Source organism: Bombus pascuorum, chromosome 6 (assembly GCF_905332965.1).
Source record: "Bombus pascuorum chromosome 6, iyBomPasc1.1, whole genome shotgun sequence".
Classification (NCBI taxonomy): Eukaryota; Metazoa; Arthropoda; class Insecta; order Hymenoptera; family Apidae; genus Bombus; species Bombus pascuorum.
Window position 1 is genome coordinate 16,897,132 of NC_083493.1, and position 17,462 is coordinate 16,914,593.

Sequence of the window (17,462 nt, forward strand, 5' to 3'; positions counted from 1 at the left end):
CATTTGTGACAGGAACGCGTCAGAAAAATTATGCAAAGGAAGAATCGAATCGGCGAAGCGAGGTAACAGCGTAAGGAACGCGTCCGTTCGGAAAAGTGAACGAAAGAAAAGCATCGGAATTGGATGAAAACGAACGTAGCAAGAAGATTCCACAACCATCGAATCCAATACCATTGGGAGGAAATACGTAACCGATTTTTCCTCGGCGGAATGAAAGGCCGGAAATGGAGCACCGGTCCAGCTTCCGATTCGACTATCGCGAAGTAATATCGCGGACTCGAATCAACGTAGAAGCTTTCGGAGATGGTTGTTCGCAGTAACCCAAATACGCGTTTCGAATCCATCCATTCGTTCTCGTCTCATCATCGCCGTAGGCCTGTCGGTCATTCTCAGCGACACAGTTGCGTACATATCCACCGGCGCGCAGTTGCAACAGTAATTGAAAACTGCTAGTGTCTTTGCTGCAAAGTTCTCGCTCGAAGGCGGAAGAAAAAAAAAGCCCGAACGGGTCAGCGGGAGAAAAGCAACTACGGAAATGAGAACGAGAGATCGAGCCATCCGCGTTTAAAAGTTAGGAGACGCGGTTCTTCAGTGTAGGCGTCCATGTACACCATCTTTCACAAGTATACAAAGTCCGTACAAAATCGTCAGCTTTTGGATTTATTGCTACCAGCGAATTACGAGTTTATCGTTTCGTACCATTTTTACATGTTATGCGTTATTTCCATCGATTTATCGCCACGCGCTCAGTAGTATAATTTCGAATCGGTTCAGGGAATGAATGAAAGCGTTTTGGTGATTTTAACAATCAAATAAATCAAAACGTTTCTGCTTCTGTTACGTGTTCAAATTTGTCGAAGCTTCTCTCATCTCGTACTTGTTTCGCAATTTTACGACGAAGATACATCGTGCGAGAAATAGGCAGGCGCGGGAATTTTGAACGACGGTGTAGTTAGTTGCCGGCAGCGACAAGAACGTCTAGAGCAAACTAGAGATAAACAGGAAAAAAGAAGGGGAAAAGAAGGCGAGAGACGCGTGGAACGAGGCGGTAAAGGAGGGAGCGCGAGGAAACGCGCGAAGAATGTCGAGATACGAGTGCAAAGCGAGTCGAAATCGCAATGGGAGGAAGCAAGAAGAAACCGAGGACGAAAGAACGAGGAAAAGGGGTCTGATTCTCCTGACTACGACGGACAATGGATGCAACCATCGTTGCGATATGCTCCACTTTCTCTCTGTACTACCATACTTGTCCTCTCTTCGTCTCTTGGCAAAGCTCGTCATCCGTTATCGATGTTTGTATCAAAACGTGTCTTTGTTTCTGTCGCAGGAATCAGCAGAAATCGCGATATTTAATTGTTCCAGAGAGTACACGTTTCGAGCAAATGCCTTGCCATAAGTTCGCTACGAGTATACATTTTTTTAATCCAAGTAACTCGACCGAGATTCTCACTTTTAACCGAGGCGTCTTTCTTCCCTTCGAGGAAAAGAAATCTTTGTACGTTGTCGCGTTACGTTCTACAGAGCGTCGCGATTGTCCAACTTTACACAAAAAGAGGTTGCTCCTTCTACAGGGAATAGAACGACCTCGATATTCCTTCGCGCCTTTTCCTTTGTCACGACAATACGCAAGAGAGACCATCGCCTCCGTTTAGATATCGTCGTCCTTTTTCTTTCGTCCAGCTTGCGATCTGCTGACGCGACTCGGCTCGAATCGCCAACGACCGTCTCGTATCCTGTTACGCTTGACGCGATCAACTTGCTGCCTTTAAAGAATTACGTCTCTATGGACGCCGCGTATAATTCTTTCGATGTTGTGTTAGGTTTAGCCGAGAAAAATAATTTTTAAGAAACACCGTTCAAGAATTAACTGAATGTATTAGGTTGTCCGAAAAGTGTCTTTCCGTTACAGACGCGTCTTTTACAACATCGCATCTTTATACAAACATGGAACTTAATCTGTCGAACGTTGCGATCTTTGTTTTGATAGAACAAAAAAAATCATACGTAATTCGATACAATAATATAAAACGGAAAATGTCGTGCGTCCATTATTTCCTTATAAAACGAAAGACACTTTTGGACCACCTGATATATTCTCCCTTTCCCGTGGTAGAACGTGCGAAGATCGAAGGATATGAAAAATGTTTGGCGTACGATGTCGAGAAACGAGACAAAGCGCAGTATGACGTCTCGAGACAAAAAAGAAAAGAGAACTGGACACTGGATCGAGATAAAGCATACGAAGACTGTGTACTTATACAGATATACTTTAGCGATAAAATGACAAATGTATCAACGATTTCGCATAGAAATGGAAACAACGACGAGAGGCAGCGGACTCGCGCGTGTATGCAAATGCAAGCTAGTCAAGAGACAGAGAATGTAACGGAATGGGACTGAACGAAGCGGCACTGAGGCGCTTTGTACGCGTAGAATAGCGTGGCCAGTGGGATATACGCTACATTTTGAACTGGTCTCCCGAGACTGTATTTGTATACCTATAATACACGCATTCGCAGAGTCAAACGTTCTCTTCTCCAGGCGGTTCCTCTCTATCCCGGTTGTCGCCAGCCTACTCTGAAACCGAACAACACCCCTTCGCAGCTTCGCGTATACCGTCGCAATTGTCGCTTTAACAGATTCGTAGGCTACGTACTAGGAATACTCGACCGTCGCTTTAGCCACCGAATACGCGCGTCGACAGTGTCTCGTTCGACGGCACAGCCGAATCTTCGTTCGCTTGCTACTTTGCGTTTAACGTCGTTTCGCTTAACAGAATTTAGTACAAAAGATACGCGTGGTTTGTGGCTATCGCGAAGTAAATGACAAATTTTAAAGGACAAGAACAATGTAACTCTCACGATCCGGAATATTCTAACAAATAAATGTGTATTTTCGACCGTTTGCACGCGATCGCGAGGAAGCGCGTAATTCCCGTTACAATTAGACAATCGACGCCACGAACTGATCGATCCTCTGTTTCGATTAGGATAATAGAAGTGGTTTAATGAGTACAATATGAGGTGCAGTGTTAGCATTTTTTAGTTGTGTAGTTGTGACGATAGTGCTACTGCTGGTGTAGATGGCGCTGAGGGGTTAGTTACTGTTGCATTTCTTCTCATTTAGATGTCGCGCAAGAAAAATTAGAACTCAGTCGACGGGATTTGAACCCAGCTCCGGAACGTTCGTAACCTAAAGCGCTAACCACTTTTTTTGTGTTTATTTATGCCAAGATAGTTCTTTTATACATTGAATGTAATTCATTTAAACTATGAATCAGCATAAGGAGTGTCAGGCAAAGGTACCGATACGCGACGGTACGACTTAGCCATACTATTTTATGTGTCGTAGTTTTTACAATTTTTTGTGTTTTTTCATTCTTGTGTTTTTGGATTTAAGTCGTTGGGGAGCGGGACTTTTGTGTATTCTTGTTTGTGTTGTATTTTTCGTCCTGAAACTTGGCCGCAAAACGGGACGCTTCGGTAGTCTACTAATGCGCTACCCACTGCGCTACCGTCGTCCGACATTAATTGGTGTCGAGTGCCGCTACAAATACTTGATTAACAGTTCAAGCATATTATATATTTTCAACAACTTTGTAGAAAAGATAATTACGCTGCTGCGTAAAGTGTAAGTTAAGTAGGTGAATGATCGAAGGGTGGAAACCTGGTAGACATGTTGACTGTTCTAAAGATGAACCAGTGAAGTCCAGTGACGATGCTGTTGCAAAGGAAAATTCTTGATCGCCCCACCAGTGCTCGCGTGCAATTTTTACATAATGGAGCGATAACCATAAGGAACTTCTTAACTCGAAGATGTTTCGTGTCAATTGACGGCCTTAAAGATAAATGAAAAAGCCTGGTTTTATGACAGTTCCTTAAGATTATTGCGGTCCACTTAATTCTATGTTTACAGCTGGTGGCCGCCTCGAACGTAGCCACCGGACGTAACAAAATGGTACGAATATCTGTCAGGTTTCCATGTAGCCGGGTTAATCAGAGCGTACGTAGTTCGATTTTGATTGTAAATTTCCATTTGTAAGAGTGATTCGTGGCAGCGGAATTACAAGAAACAGGGTCGTTGACGATTCGAGTCGATAAATGAGAGAACGGCGGACAAAGTACAGCGGAGAATAAAGAGAAAGCGACGGAAGCGCTAAGAAGCACAGAACAGAGGACATCGGAAAATTAAACTCGATCGTTACCAAACGGGACAACTATTTTCCTGATAATTGCGATCGGACGATGCTCAACGTACCTCGTAACTTTGAAAGCAGAACGACGGAAAAGGAAAAGGGATGAAAATGAAAAGTGACGAAAAGCGCTCGATAGCTCGTATTCTAAGTTGACATTAGGGGGTAACATGCGCGTGCAATGAAAAAGGGATGCACCTTTTAATCGACTGCGCGCGAATTGCCCTGCGAATGTCGCTTGGTCCGCTAACGCGTCGACAGGCTATTCGTTTAATTCAAACCAGATCGCGTATTCCCTGTGTCCTCTGTTCGGCCAGTTTCACCCCTTGTTTTTCTCTCTTTTCCTATTCACCGAAATCACCGAACCGATTTACAACGTCAGTCCAGCTCACCGCGGTTGCGTCCCACCGCTACGAAACGCATAAACCGCGAAACACCGCTCGGTCTCGCGTATTTTATTCGATACGCGTTCATTGGACGCATTTCGTTGGAAAGATTAAGAGTCGCGTATAATACGTTCCAGAGTCGTGTTACCACAGTATAGGCGGTTTCTATCGAAAAAATCGTACAAAGGATAGTCTCGTTCTTTTCTTTCCAACGAATATAACAATAAAAATACAAAGATATCTAATTTCCATCGAACGAAGGGAAACAAAGATACCGCGAAGAAAGTGACGCAAGAAGTTAGTCTCGTTTCCTTTTCTTTTGTTCTTTTCCTTGTCCTGAAATGGCAGATAGGACGTCTTAACCAAGATGGATCGGAAAAAACTTTTCTGTCGTGAATCGCGCTGCGATGTACACGCGAACGTACTGCAACAACCTCGTTTTCCTTTTAATCTTATTCTTCCAATTATACCAGCGAGATCAAAGGCTAATACGTTTCGGCGTCGATCGAAAAGCCAAAAGGATGATAATTTGCGAGATTCGACCATCGGTCGTATCGGACCGCGATCGATAGACGCAATCGCGTGCTGTTGTTAACCGGTGAAGAATTATCAAATAAACGTCGGAAGGAAGAGATAGACAAAGAAAGAGAAAGAGCAAATATTTGTCGGCTATTCCGCGCTTTGAATTTATTTTAATTATACCAATTGCGTTTACCATTGTAACGATCAATCTGCAATCGCGATGAATATTTTATACGCTCGACCGATCATCGGTTGCGTTATTGCGAGCGAAAAGGGAGAACGGTAGGTGCGCGGTTGGACACAGAGGGACGAACAAACGGCGTGAAACGGATCGAAAATTTGGATTAATTTCACGCCACGCGTCAAACATATCGAACACGATCTCGCGTGCGAGAAGGGTAGAGAGCGACGTGTCGTTTCTTGCTTGCTTTTAAACCGTTTCAAACAGCGATGCTATCTTTTCGTTTTTCTTGCTTGGTCTCCGCAGACCCACCAACCTTTCCTCTATGAATGCATCACATTCAACGCGCCAGCGGACAGTCGGCGTAAAGCTACAGCCCAAGCTCTCGCGAGTATACCCAGCCTTTCGTCTATAACTTACAATCAGACGCCTATCTTCGATCTGCCAACTACCAGCCACCGACCAGCAGAATAAATTACGTCGTCGCGTCGTCTTTTAATCGCTTCACTCGGTTAATCGTTAACGATCAATCGAAAATACACTTTTACCTTCTTTAGCCACGAGAAGATTTATTTTTCTCCTGTTTACATCGATACGATCTACGTAGCGTACGCAAAATTCACGGACAACTAAAGTTTACGCATTTCTAACGACGAAACGTATTAATACATAATTGGAAACCCTTTTGGAGAGGCAAGGGTTTTGGGTTTTCAAGATCGAACGACGTCCAGTCAAAATTGTTTCTTTCTACCTCTTTCGAGAATACGAGTCCTAATCTTTAACGACTACCAGTTGATCTTCACAGATACGACGATTGTTCTTTAAGAGGACGAGACACGGACTTAAAATCATATACGCGTGATAAAAGATCAGAGACAGAACATAGACGTGCCAATAATTTCTGCAGTACGAGATTTAAATTGCCTTGAGAAAACGCGCGTGGATGTAGCTTCATTAACGAAGGTTCCTTCTTACAGCTTTCATTTACAACCTACGCTTACCCTGCTATGTTCTTTCCTGCTACAAACCCCAGCCTAGTTTCTTTTTCTACGGTTCGTCCAACAATGCCTGTGCATCATCGTCGTTTCGCGTTTCCCGAGCTCGTAACCAACTATGCATTCTATTCGTCTGCCCAAAATTATCCCTCGTTGTTTAACGCGTTGAATGTCATGCTAGTTTTACAGGGATTCCCCGTAGTGCCATGATATTTCGCGACATATCGCAATATACGCACATACTACGTTTATATTTCGTGTATAAATAAAACTATTTTTATATGTTTCATACTGCGTAAATTTCGTCACACATTGTAGTAACGATGCAATTGTTAAAAATGACAAGTGAGTTCACGCTCGCCATCTATATGCAGATGCGCTAGTTACAATAAAGTAACTAGGAGATAGTTCTAGATACAATCGATAGGTTTAAGATGTTCTTTTGTTTTTATCCCTAGTCATTTTCGGCTCAGAACGGTGTGATAGATTTATCCAAAGAATAAAATAATAACTATTACGATCCCACCTCTAAATACAGAAATAACAACAGTAATAATGAAAAATAACTATCCACATTTGTTCAAATTATGTATTTCAACTAATCTTGGCGTGCCGATTACCTGTGGCTCCCACGGCGTTACCGACAAGCTGAGTGTTGGTCACTGGTGACTCCCGTGACATTCAACGCGTTAAAATTCCCGCGAATGGATATTCCGAGTGAAACACTTTGAGCGTCAGAAATTTGCACATTGTTTAGTATAGTGGCAGAATCTTTTAAATCGAGGTGTAAGCCGCGTCCTGAAAGAGGAACTCGAACAAGAACTCGAGGAAGAACTCGAAGAATATCGTTCGATCTCTGATGAAAACATATATATAGCCGCAGTGCTGTAGAAATGTCGGATTGCGCCTTGCGCGATGCTAAAAATTTGATAGGTACTTTGGAGATAGCTTTAGGCGTGATGCCGAAATACGTGGAAACACGGTCCGGAACGTTAACGCGATTACAAAGCGATTTGCAAACTATGTACGTAAATTATGCTCTCGAGGCAGGCGTCCAAGTACTTTCCAAGTTTCGAGCAGCGTCGCGTACTCGAAACGTCGCGTACACCGTCCCGTGATCCGATTAGTCGACCTCTTCATATTCCTCGGCGTGTTTCTTCTTTCCTCGTACACCTGTTTCCTGGTTGCCATTAAACCGGCATTTCCTAATATCTCTGACGAGTTTCAACGATGCTTCACCGCGCATCTCGAGAAAGAAAGAGGATTCGTTCATTACGTTGATTCGTCTCACGCGTTGAACTGGGTCGTCGAACCGATTAACCTTGCGAGCTATACAACTTTTCCAACGCACGACGATACACTTTCAGGAGAGTTTAGAACAACAGAACACAGAGCGAGGGCAAGAGGGTCGTGTTCGTTTAGCGTAAACGGTCATCGAGCAATCGCGAGATCGTAATCTCTTTTACGACATTCAAAAAAGCTGCTTTTCGAGCATCTGGAATTTTCTACGAAAGAATAGTCGTTTATACCTCAATTTTACTAAAGCGGTCGAGGAAGCGGTCTGTTTGCGGGACAATTCGATCGGATGGAGAGTCGAAGGGTTCGTAAGAAAAACGATCCGCGTCAAATTTTACGATTCTTCGGCTCTACGTGCCGTAACGTGATAGAAGCGAGACTGTAAAAAATGATCCGACAAATCGATCGCGGCAGATCGCGGAGGGCTTGCAGATGAAAAATAGGCAACTAGGAATAAGAAAGAAGGAATAGAGGACAGAGAACGATCGGAAAGAGTAACAAAGATGGTTGATGCGTGAGATGTAATCGAGGAGTGAAAATGGCTCGGGGAATAGCTTTCTGCCGGTTCTCTTGTACGCTCGCGCGTTCTCTAGTTCCGTGGGAATATACGCGATAATGGAAGGCAGAGACGGTCGACGAAATTAATTTGGCGGGATTCGAGGCTGTCACGCGGGGGAAGTAAACGAGAAAACGCGTGCAAATGTAGCGCGGGTGGCGCAACGATTATGCACTTGTGCATTCGTTAAGCCCACTTTATTTAATGATTTCGTGTTCGAATATAGTTACTGAATAACCGCTTACTCGTGATTCTCGACGCTCGTAATAAAGACGATAAATGCATCTGCGCGCGCAAACGCTCGTGTTCTGTCGGTTATCTCGTTCGTTCTTTCGCCGCCGGCTAGACGTCTCGTTTTAGCAATTGAATCGACCTATTTCTCCCTGCGGATCGTTCGATTCTTCGTTAAAAAGGAAAACAAAAGGGAGAAAGGGAGAGGCGCTTAAAAAGAAGAAAAAAGATCTATCGCCGCAAGGTAATCCGTCGATTTTATTATTAAATACAACACGATGCACGCGGTACGGCGAGAATGTAACGAGACTAGTAAAAAAAAAAAAAAAAAAACAATAAATCGAAGATCGCAGAAGAAAAGTCCGATAAATACGTTTTTATCGATCTCCTGGTTTTTACGTCACTTTGCGATTAAACGGAAGAATTTTAATGTGACATAATTGAAAAGAAAGACGACCCGTTTGGTCGTGATTACGCGGAGAGCGACAAGCGGCAGAAAATAAATCAAACTTTTAGATTTATACAAAATGGACGATACAAGCGATAGGCAAAATAAGCAAATCGAGCGATGGCACGACCAATACCACTGCTGAAAATGCCAATTTTTCATGATTCAATGATACGAGTCTTTTAAAAATAGCTCGTTGGTAGTGAGCAAGACGCGTACAGATACAGCTTTGTATACGCTTCTTACCCCTGTTTGATTCTAAATTAACGAAACACCGCGGGTTTCTATTGAATTTTCGCTACAGGATTTTAACTTTCTTATAGAACTTTACGTGCTGAGAGTAAAAAATGTGCCACGATACGGAATACAGAGTCCGCGTTCTATACCACGCGATTAAACCGACCATCGAGTTATTTTCTCTTTTGCATTTTTTGTTCTTCATTTTCATTCGTCCTTTTCGTTGCTAAACGCGTCATTTATACCTGAATTGAGGAACGAAGGAACGAACGAGCGGACCAGCGAACGAGGAACGATCGTTAGACCGATTCCGAGTCGAATAGAGCCGATTCTCGGAAATACATGCGAAATCCTCTCTTCTTTTTTTCTCCGTTCTTCGCCTCTCACCTATTTCTTTGTTTTCTTTTTTTTTTACGCCAACGATTTTTTGCGCTGCTTGACACGCATTATTATCGCTACTAAACGAGTTTTAGCACGCTAACGAGCTCCAACCACGACGAATCCACTTTCGATAAACACCGAATGCGGTTGCTCGCAAGATCGATATCCGGTTAATGATGTCTCTCGTCGAACGATCGAGAAGCTCGAGAAAAGTAATTAATCGTACGTAGGATCGGATCGGAGCGGAGCGAATCGCAACGAGCAATTCAACGTTTCGCTCGTCTTACCCTGTAAAACCGAATAAACGAGTAATCTCGTTCACACTTCTTTCCGCTATTAGATTCAAAATTAGACTACTCGCTAGACTACCGTCCGTCGTTTGACTCAAAACAGGTTACGTACTCTATCCTTTGTATCGTCGAGTGTTCCCGCTCGGAGAGATAAAGCTCGATTTCAACCGCAGACGAGATCAAACCCTGCCACGGTGGTCGTCGACGACCTATGTTTCCGCTAAATTTGTTGGCAATCGATAAGTATCCATATATACGTGAAGAAGAAGGACGAAAAGAAGTCGTGGCTTCCTAGAAAAAACATCTAAACAGTGACATTCTAAACCAAAGTAGCCGTTCGAAACAGAAGTTCGATGGAAGCGTGAAAATTTGAGAACCGCAGCGAGGTTAAAAGACACCTCCTGTTGTCTCGCAGAGCCGTCAATCTGTCCCTCCAAAAATCATGGACCTTCGACACCGGAGGTGCAGCCCCAAAAATATCCGGTTGCAGTCTGTTGTAAACTACATATGTACAAATATGCTGCTGCACCGACGACTGACAGAGAGCGAGGCGAAAAGGAAAGGGAAAGGGAAGTGGAAAGGGAAGCACAGAGAAGGGACGTGGCGATGTCGGTAGAGAGTGCGTCGATAACGCATTGTGAGAGGATGACTAGGAGAAAGCCGATGGTAGGTGTCAACGATGCAAACATTAGCATACGGTGGATATTGCGCGCACATTAACCTTCGGAAATTGGAAAACACGACGGTGAGTTGGAAAAGTACGCACACTCGGTTCTATGGGATGAAATCCGAGATGCGGGAAAGTAACGACGAGCCCGGGGTAAACGTAGGTTTATACACAAATCCATGGACATACGATACACTCTTTCGGCCGAAAAGTTTCCCTTCTATTTCTCTAGTGCTGATATCAGCCCACTCTCCACACTCTCGACTCTCTCGGTTTTGCCAGCTGCACGCAGCCCATATTTCGGAGAGTATCCATGTAATCCGAGAAGCAGAACGAAAATCGTTCGACGCTGCATCGTTCTTTCGTCGATTCTAGATCGATTCGAGAGTCTCGATACACGCGTAGTTAAGTATTAGGTTATCCGAAAAGTGTCTTTCTATTACAGACGCGTCTTTTGCAACATCGCATCTTTGTACAAATATGAAACTTAACCTATCGAACGTTGCCATCTTTATTTCGATAGAACAAAATGGCCATACGTAATTCGATAAAATAATATAAAACGAAAAATGTTGTGCGTCCATTATAACCTTATAAAACGAAAGAAACCTTTCGGACGACCTAATATGTACCTACATATATCTAGTACAGGGTGACTTGTTACTAATAGAAAAAGTAGGAAAAAAAGAACGATGCGATCGTAAAGAAGGAAGTTAAAAACGTAAAGTAACATTTTCTTAAGCGGTTTAAATTTCGTTCTAGAAAAAGTTAACTGCGAATTCTCGAATATGGATAACGAATATGAATCTTACTACAAGTTTAATCTTATTACGTATTAGGTACAAACTTTCAAAGATATTTCCCTATATCTCCCTTATTATTTTAAACGTTTCCTATTAAAAATATTCGCGCGTGATCAGTCTATGTAAATCTTTGAAGCATCAGGTTTCCGGAGGAAATGGTGAAACATTAAATACCTAGAAGGATAACGATACGGACTCGGACGATCGGCAAATCTTTTAATCGTAACAAATGTAAATTTTCTCTCGTAAATTCTCTCGTTAATTAATAAGTCGAGGAAAAAATGTTAAATACTTTACGAGAGCGAATGTTAACTAATGTTAAACTAACACCTCTACCGTGTTTGCGTATTGTATACCGGAGAACATGCAACGAAACCGGAAATTTCGCAAGGATGGGTATAATCACTGCAGAAATTACATAAAACGTTTCACGTTCTGCCAAATAGATGCTTGATTCTTCTCTTCCTATTAAATATCTATGGAATTAAATTTCTTTCATTGCAAGTCGTAGCTTACGCATCCTCTTTCGTAATTTCCCAATTTTGCGAATAGGATAATCGAATAATCTCATTTAATTGTTTTTACCAAAGTTGCTACAAGAATATTTATCGCTCGTCTAGTACACGTAATTTCGCTCGCGGCTCATAAAATTCCACTCCTGATATTAGCTCAATTGCGCAAGAGAAAGTCCAGAGACGCTAAACAAATATACCGAACGAAAGTTTTCTCGAAAGCACTGGATTCGTACGAAAATATTCTATTCTCTGTCTTTAATTTACATTTCCACGTAGAACCATCCCCTTCCTGCTCGTTATCGTCAGTTACAAGACACTTTGTGCGTATACGTCGCGCTATCCCTTTGTCAAACTTTTCCAATAAAAACACCATTTCCTACTATCTCTGACACGTTCACGGTGCTTTTCTTCGATGATCGTACACGATGGTACAAGACTTCGTTGACACGCGTGCAAAAAATCTCGTATAGTTGTCATAATTATCGATTACTCTGAAATACAGTATATCCAACTAGTAGGAGATTTTCGCTACTGTTCCGCTACTCCTTCGGTCATCCGCAACCCTTTGTCCTTCGAAGCTTGTGTCCGCCTTTATCTATCTATCCTATCCGTCTGTCTGCCTGGCTGTCTGTCTGTCTGTTTGGTTCTAACTGTGCATCACTCACCCTTTATCGCGCTAACGCTTCGAGATCTAATCAACGTCGACCTTAGTCAAGCGATTGTTCCATGTGCGACAGCATCGAACGCGACTGGATCGATAAGGTGCATCATACCAATAATTTTCCTGTATAGTAGGCGAGAACGATACAGTAAGCACGTAAAATCGTTCAGTAATTAAAGTTCGTAAACGTATTGGAAATTTAGAACCGGTTCCTGCTTCGCGGTATATTTACAGACATTTGTCTCACGCTAGAGGAAACAGATTCTTCTTTTTTAAGAGCCTCCATAGGTTATTGTAAAATAACGACTAAATATTTTTAATCGAACGAAGAAGGAACAAAGATTACGGAAAGAAAATGAAAGACGCCTCTGCGTCTCGAATGTTTCGAAAAAATGTAATGAGCAGAACAAGTTCTGACTTTAAAATTGCAGTATATCGATTGTGTTTACTATACCGTTCGATTGTCCGGTCGATGTTAAAATATCCGGAAATGGGATTGACGCGGCCGAAGAAAGAGGATAAATTCCGGAATAAAAGGAAACGGAGAGAAACAACGAGAAAACGTGCCGCTTTAAATCGTCGCTTCCGTATCCAATTCGATATTCATCGGCTATTTCAAAATTTCGCGACTAATAATCGTGATAGGAAGCTGCTGCTGCCGCTGTTGCCAGTGGTGAAGGTTGTGGTTGTATTGGTTGCATCGGCGATAGCACTGTTACCAATACTGGTGGCCGTTTAATTAAAATGTCCCGACGAACTTACGGTGGTAACGGTGTTATTACGGTACCAACATGCACCGCACGTGTGTCCAGTGTCCAACAGATCGATAAAAATACACGCACGATCGAACTGCATGCTGTATCGATATATCGAATAACGACTATGTTTTCATGCATGCTGTAAACAATGCCACGACAAGCGAATACTCGATCGTCAGCGATAATTCGGCGTTCGGTGTTTCGTCCTCTGTTTCGTCCCTTTTCGATACACGCGGCAGTCGCTTTTCATCCGAATATCTTGATCAATGTGAAACTAAAAGTAATCGATATTCACCATCGATCGTAAATATGGCGACGGAGAATGAAATTAACCTCAAATATTATTAGGAAATTACTAACCTCGAAGAATTATTACCCCGTTGGATATTTTGAATTAGGATAGGCAGACATTAGCGACATCTCAAGTAAATAAAGAAATCGTTATGATGAAAATACCTTCCGTTAATAAGATTTTTCTTCCTTTGTGTCCCTTGTCCGTTACCGTACACACGCTCTCGCACACGTACACAGAGTAAGGAACGAATGAAAAAACGAAAGCGAGGAATAGAAACAGCGTGGGGGTGAGAGGTAGGGAGAAGAAGGGGAGAAGGGGGGAAAACAACGGTGACGAGCGCGAGGAGTAGGTAGGAGGAACTGCCGAGATTCCGACTTTATTGGCGCAAATGGCAATTATCTGGAGTACGAGGAGTGTTCGAAGGAAAGAATTAAAATATTTCCACCGTTCCCAGCTGTCAAGTAATTTTTGCAATTTCATCCTCTACTCTCCGTTCCCCTCTACTCGTCCCTCCTCATCGCTATTCTGTAACGAACACTTTACGCGTTTCATCGACGCAATCGGGTCGTTATAACATGCGTCTACTAGCAAACTAATTGGAAATCTTGCGAGTCTCGCGACACCGTTCCACAACGAGACAATTTCTCTTCCCTTTTCCATACGCCGATTACTTACAGTTACTCCGAGAAGTACTTAGTCCAATAACTTACTAACTATATGCTAACAACGACTATAACAAGATTTAACTGTAAAGAGTGATTCACGTGACTGAAACAAGCTATGTTTTTTCTTTTTGATTGAAGTCGGAAGAAAATGTTAGAGGAGAGACGACTACCACGCCACCTTTTCTTTTTTTGCTTTTAATTGCGCTATTTTTCTACTAGGTAAACGTATGTACTTGTCGGATCTTTTCCCTACGACCTTCGTTTAACCCAGATACGTTATTATATCGCTTTAATCATCACTGCCTGCATACTTTTCCAAGTAATTGTATCCTAAAATTTGTGTGCCGAACACACGAATCCTCGCCAATCACTCATACCCACTTACGTAACAACTTTGAACATTAACGAAGTTGGCGAACGCATTCAAGCGAAAGAAAAGATCGAACTCTTCTAACAATAAGTGCTATATATAGTTAGATCCATACGAAAGGTAAAACTTTTACAAGTAATAGAGGCTCCCGTCTGGGATACTTCATTGCCGATAACATCGAAGGGTAAAGTAAAATTTTCAAAATATCTTGCAAAATCGAAAGACGAAGCGTGATCCTTTTCATCCTTTTACAGAGAGGCTATTCTCGTCTGATAATACGTCCATTCTCCCGACTAGGTAGACGAGAGAGAAGCATGCAGAAGTTGCATCGTGTCGCACGATATGCATTTAATTTAAGTTCCGATATTAAAGCGCGATACGCCCATTTCCTTCGCCGATCAAATCCATACATCCGGAAAGGTGAGAGCTGCGATTCTCGCTTTATCAAGTACAGAAAGCAGTGCCTGCAGCTAATTCTGTTGCGATTCCCAAATTTTTATATTTCAATCTTGCCTTTACTTTAATAAGTAAAAAAGGCTCGATATTCTCAGAGAATCTTTAGACATAGAATTGATTTAAGAAACCAGATACGACAGAAATAAGAAGCCCTTTTATTCGGTTCTTCGCGTTATGGCTATAAGACAGAATGTTCAACGCTCGTAACGATAACGATCTAACTATCGTTCAACGACGTATTTATCGTTTTATCGTATCTTTAAAACCGATTCGATAGAACGTTTGTAACTTGGATCGTTCGAAATTACGTGTAACAGAGAGGAACGCAAGAACGAAAGAAAGAAGAAAAATAATACAGCATCCCCTAGATCGCAACGTGAGCGCTAAAATTAAACGGAACGCATACAAACGTATATGTACGGCAGGGCTAGCAACTTCGATAAACGACGAACGTTGGTAAACACACCTCGGGCCACTGTGTTTCTTGGAAATTTCTTTATCGTCGTGTTTATTTAAAGCGTACTTGCTTCACTAGTTCGAATACGATAAGAATAAAAGGTAAGCGCGTCCAGGTATGACCAAAGATACACTTCGTCAGAGAATCCACAATTGTGCTTCTATTTTATCTTACGTCCCCCGTGATTGTACGTCGTAATATAACGTACATTCTTTTAGATACTAAAACAATAACTAAAACTACAATTATATTAGTATTATAATTATTATTATTATTATAATACTAATAATTATACTATATATATATATAATTACACTATTATATATATATACATAATTATATTATATTATATTATAAATATACTTATAATTATACTTTCCAGACACCTTGGCACGTACTCTCTCCCATAACCCTTGTCTATTGTAAAATGCCACATTATCAAAAATATGGGAATAAAAATTATCGTTATCTTCGTCGATTGTCTTCGCTTGACTCTGATATGGTCACAGAATTCTTCATATCTCTCTTTAGTTTCAATCGAAAAATAGTCTCTTAATATTTTATGAAAATATTTATTAGTATAGGATTCAAACAAGAAAAAATCAACCAAATATCGTCAATAACAATTCTTTCTAGTTACAATTTTTGTAACTGATTTTGAAGTTTTTAAACGTTTGGAAATTTTCCAACGATAGAAACATGTTACTCGATCGATAATAATCCAAAGCATTAAAATTCGATACTACGATGTATACTATGTTATTGTACAGAGAGGTTCGAAATACACACATACATTGAATAACTGTGTCGCTCGACAACAGCAATTATCCATGAAAGCACACTCGATAGAATACTCATGCATGCGATATAAAATAAAAGAGAAAATAATACGCGGAGTTGATCTTTTATTCGCGAATGCTAAATCATCTTATTCTATGAACTCCACTCTTCTTTATCTCCCCTTTTTCAATTTCTCAAGCCGATAGTTTGTATTATCTTATTCGCAATAAATCATCTTTACTCAACGACAATTATTACAAGGTTTATTATTATTATTAATATTCGCTAACAATCGCTGTACCATATTTGCCATTATTTACCGACGTGCCCCGTTTTTGAGATCATACTCGAATGGAGTATACCTTCGTGCAACAATTTCGAATTAACTAAATGTGTATATGTTCTTTGGACGCAACGTTGTAAATCACCCCTATGAAACTCGCCAAATGTGTATTGTACCGCGAATCTTAAAATCGAACATATAAATAACAAAAAATAGACGAAATAAGTCACAGAAAATTGTACTTACCTTTAAAATGACAAAATCCATGTTTCGCAGGACTGGAGTTGATGACGAGGCGTGTTAATGACGTTTTACAAAGAAAAGTGATGGCAGATGCGAACGTTGAAGCCAAGATCAGGTCAGTACGTGTTTGGTTTGGTGTACCAGAGATGAACAACGAGGAACTCGAAAGAAGGATCAGATAGAATCAAACGGAAACCGAACGAAAGCAATTACGGTGGCGAACCTCCCACTCGACACTTCTTTCCACTTGTTCGAAACAACGAGGAATATCGACGTTGGCACTCACACACGACACGAGGCGGCTAGATCGTCCTTACTTCGATGATCTAGCATCGTCGTAGCACGCCTCCTTGCGGTTCCACGCCACAAATGCAAACGGACCGATTACTCGCATTGCATCGAATGCAACTTTTGCATTTATGTGTTGACAAAAAAAAAAGAGTGAGAGAAAGAGAGAGACGGACAGACAGACTCTCGAGAACTCACAACTGGACGCGAGAAAAAACGAAAAGCGACGAGGCGAGGTGAGGCGAGGCAAGACAAGGCAAAGCGAAACGAAGCGAGACGAGGCGAGACGAGACGAGACGTGACGAGACGAGACGATACGATACGAGACGAGACGAGACGAGAAAAGACGAGACGAGACAAGACGAGATGAGACGAGATGAGATGAGGTACGACAAGACGCGGCGAGACGAGGCGAGGTAAAAGAAGGCAAACGGCGCGGTGCAACGTTGTAACACGCGAGAAAAATATTCAGCCAACACGCGTGCCGGCTTGGCGTCGACTGAATT

At 41.9% G+C, this 17,462-nt stretch overlaps 1 protein-coding gene across 1 annotated transcript in view; it reads right to left on the reverse strand.

The window, feature by feature from the left end:
• Positions 1-17,462, reverse strand: part of LOC132908294 (PDZ domain-containing RING finger protein 4) — a 66,550-nt gene extending 49,088 nt beyond the window's left edge. The window contains exon 1 of the mRNA XM_060962188.1: positions 16,672-17,462. Within this exon, the coding sequence (XP_060818171.1) occupies positions 16,672-16,692 (21 nt within the window). The 5' untranslated portion in view covers positions 16,693-17,462. The remainder of the gene's footprint in view (positions 1-16,671) is intronic.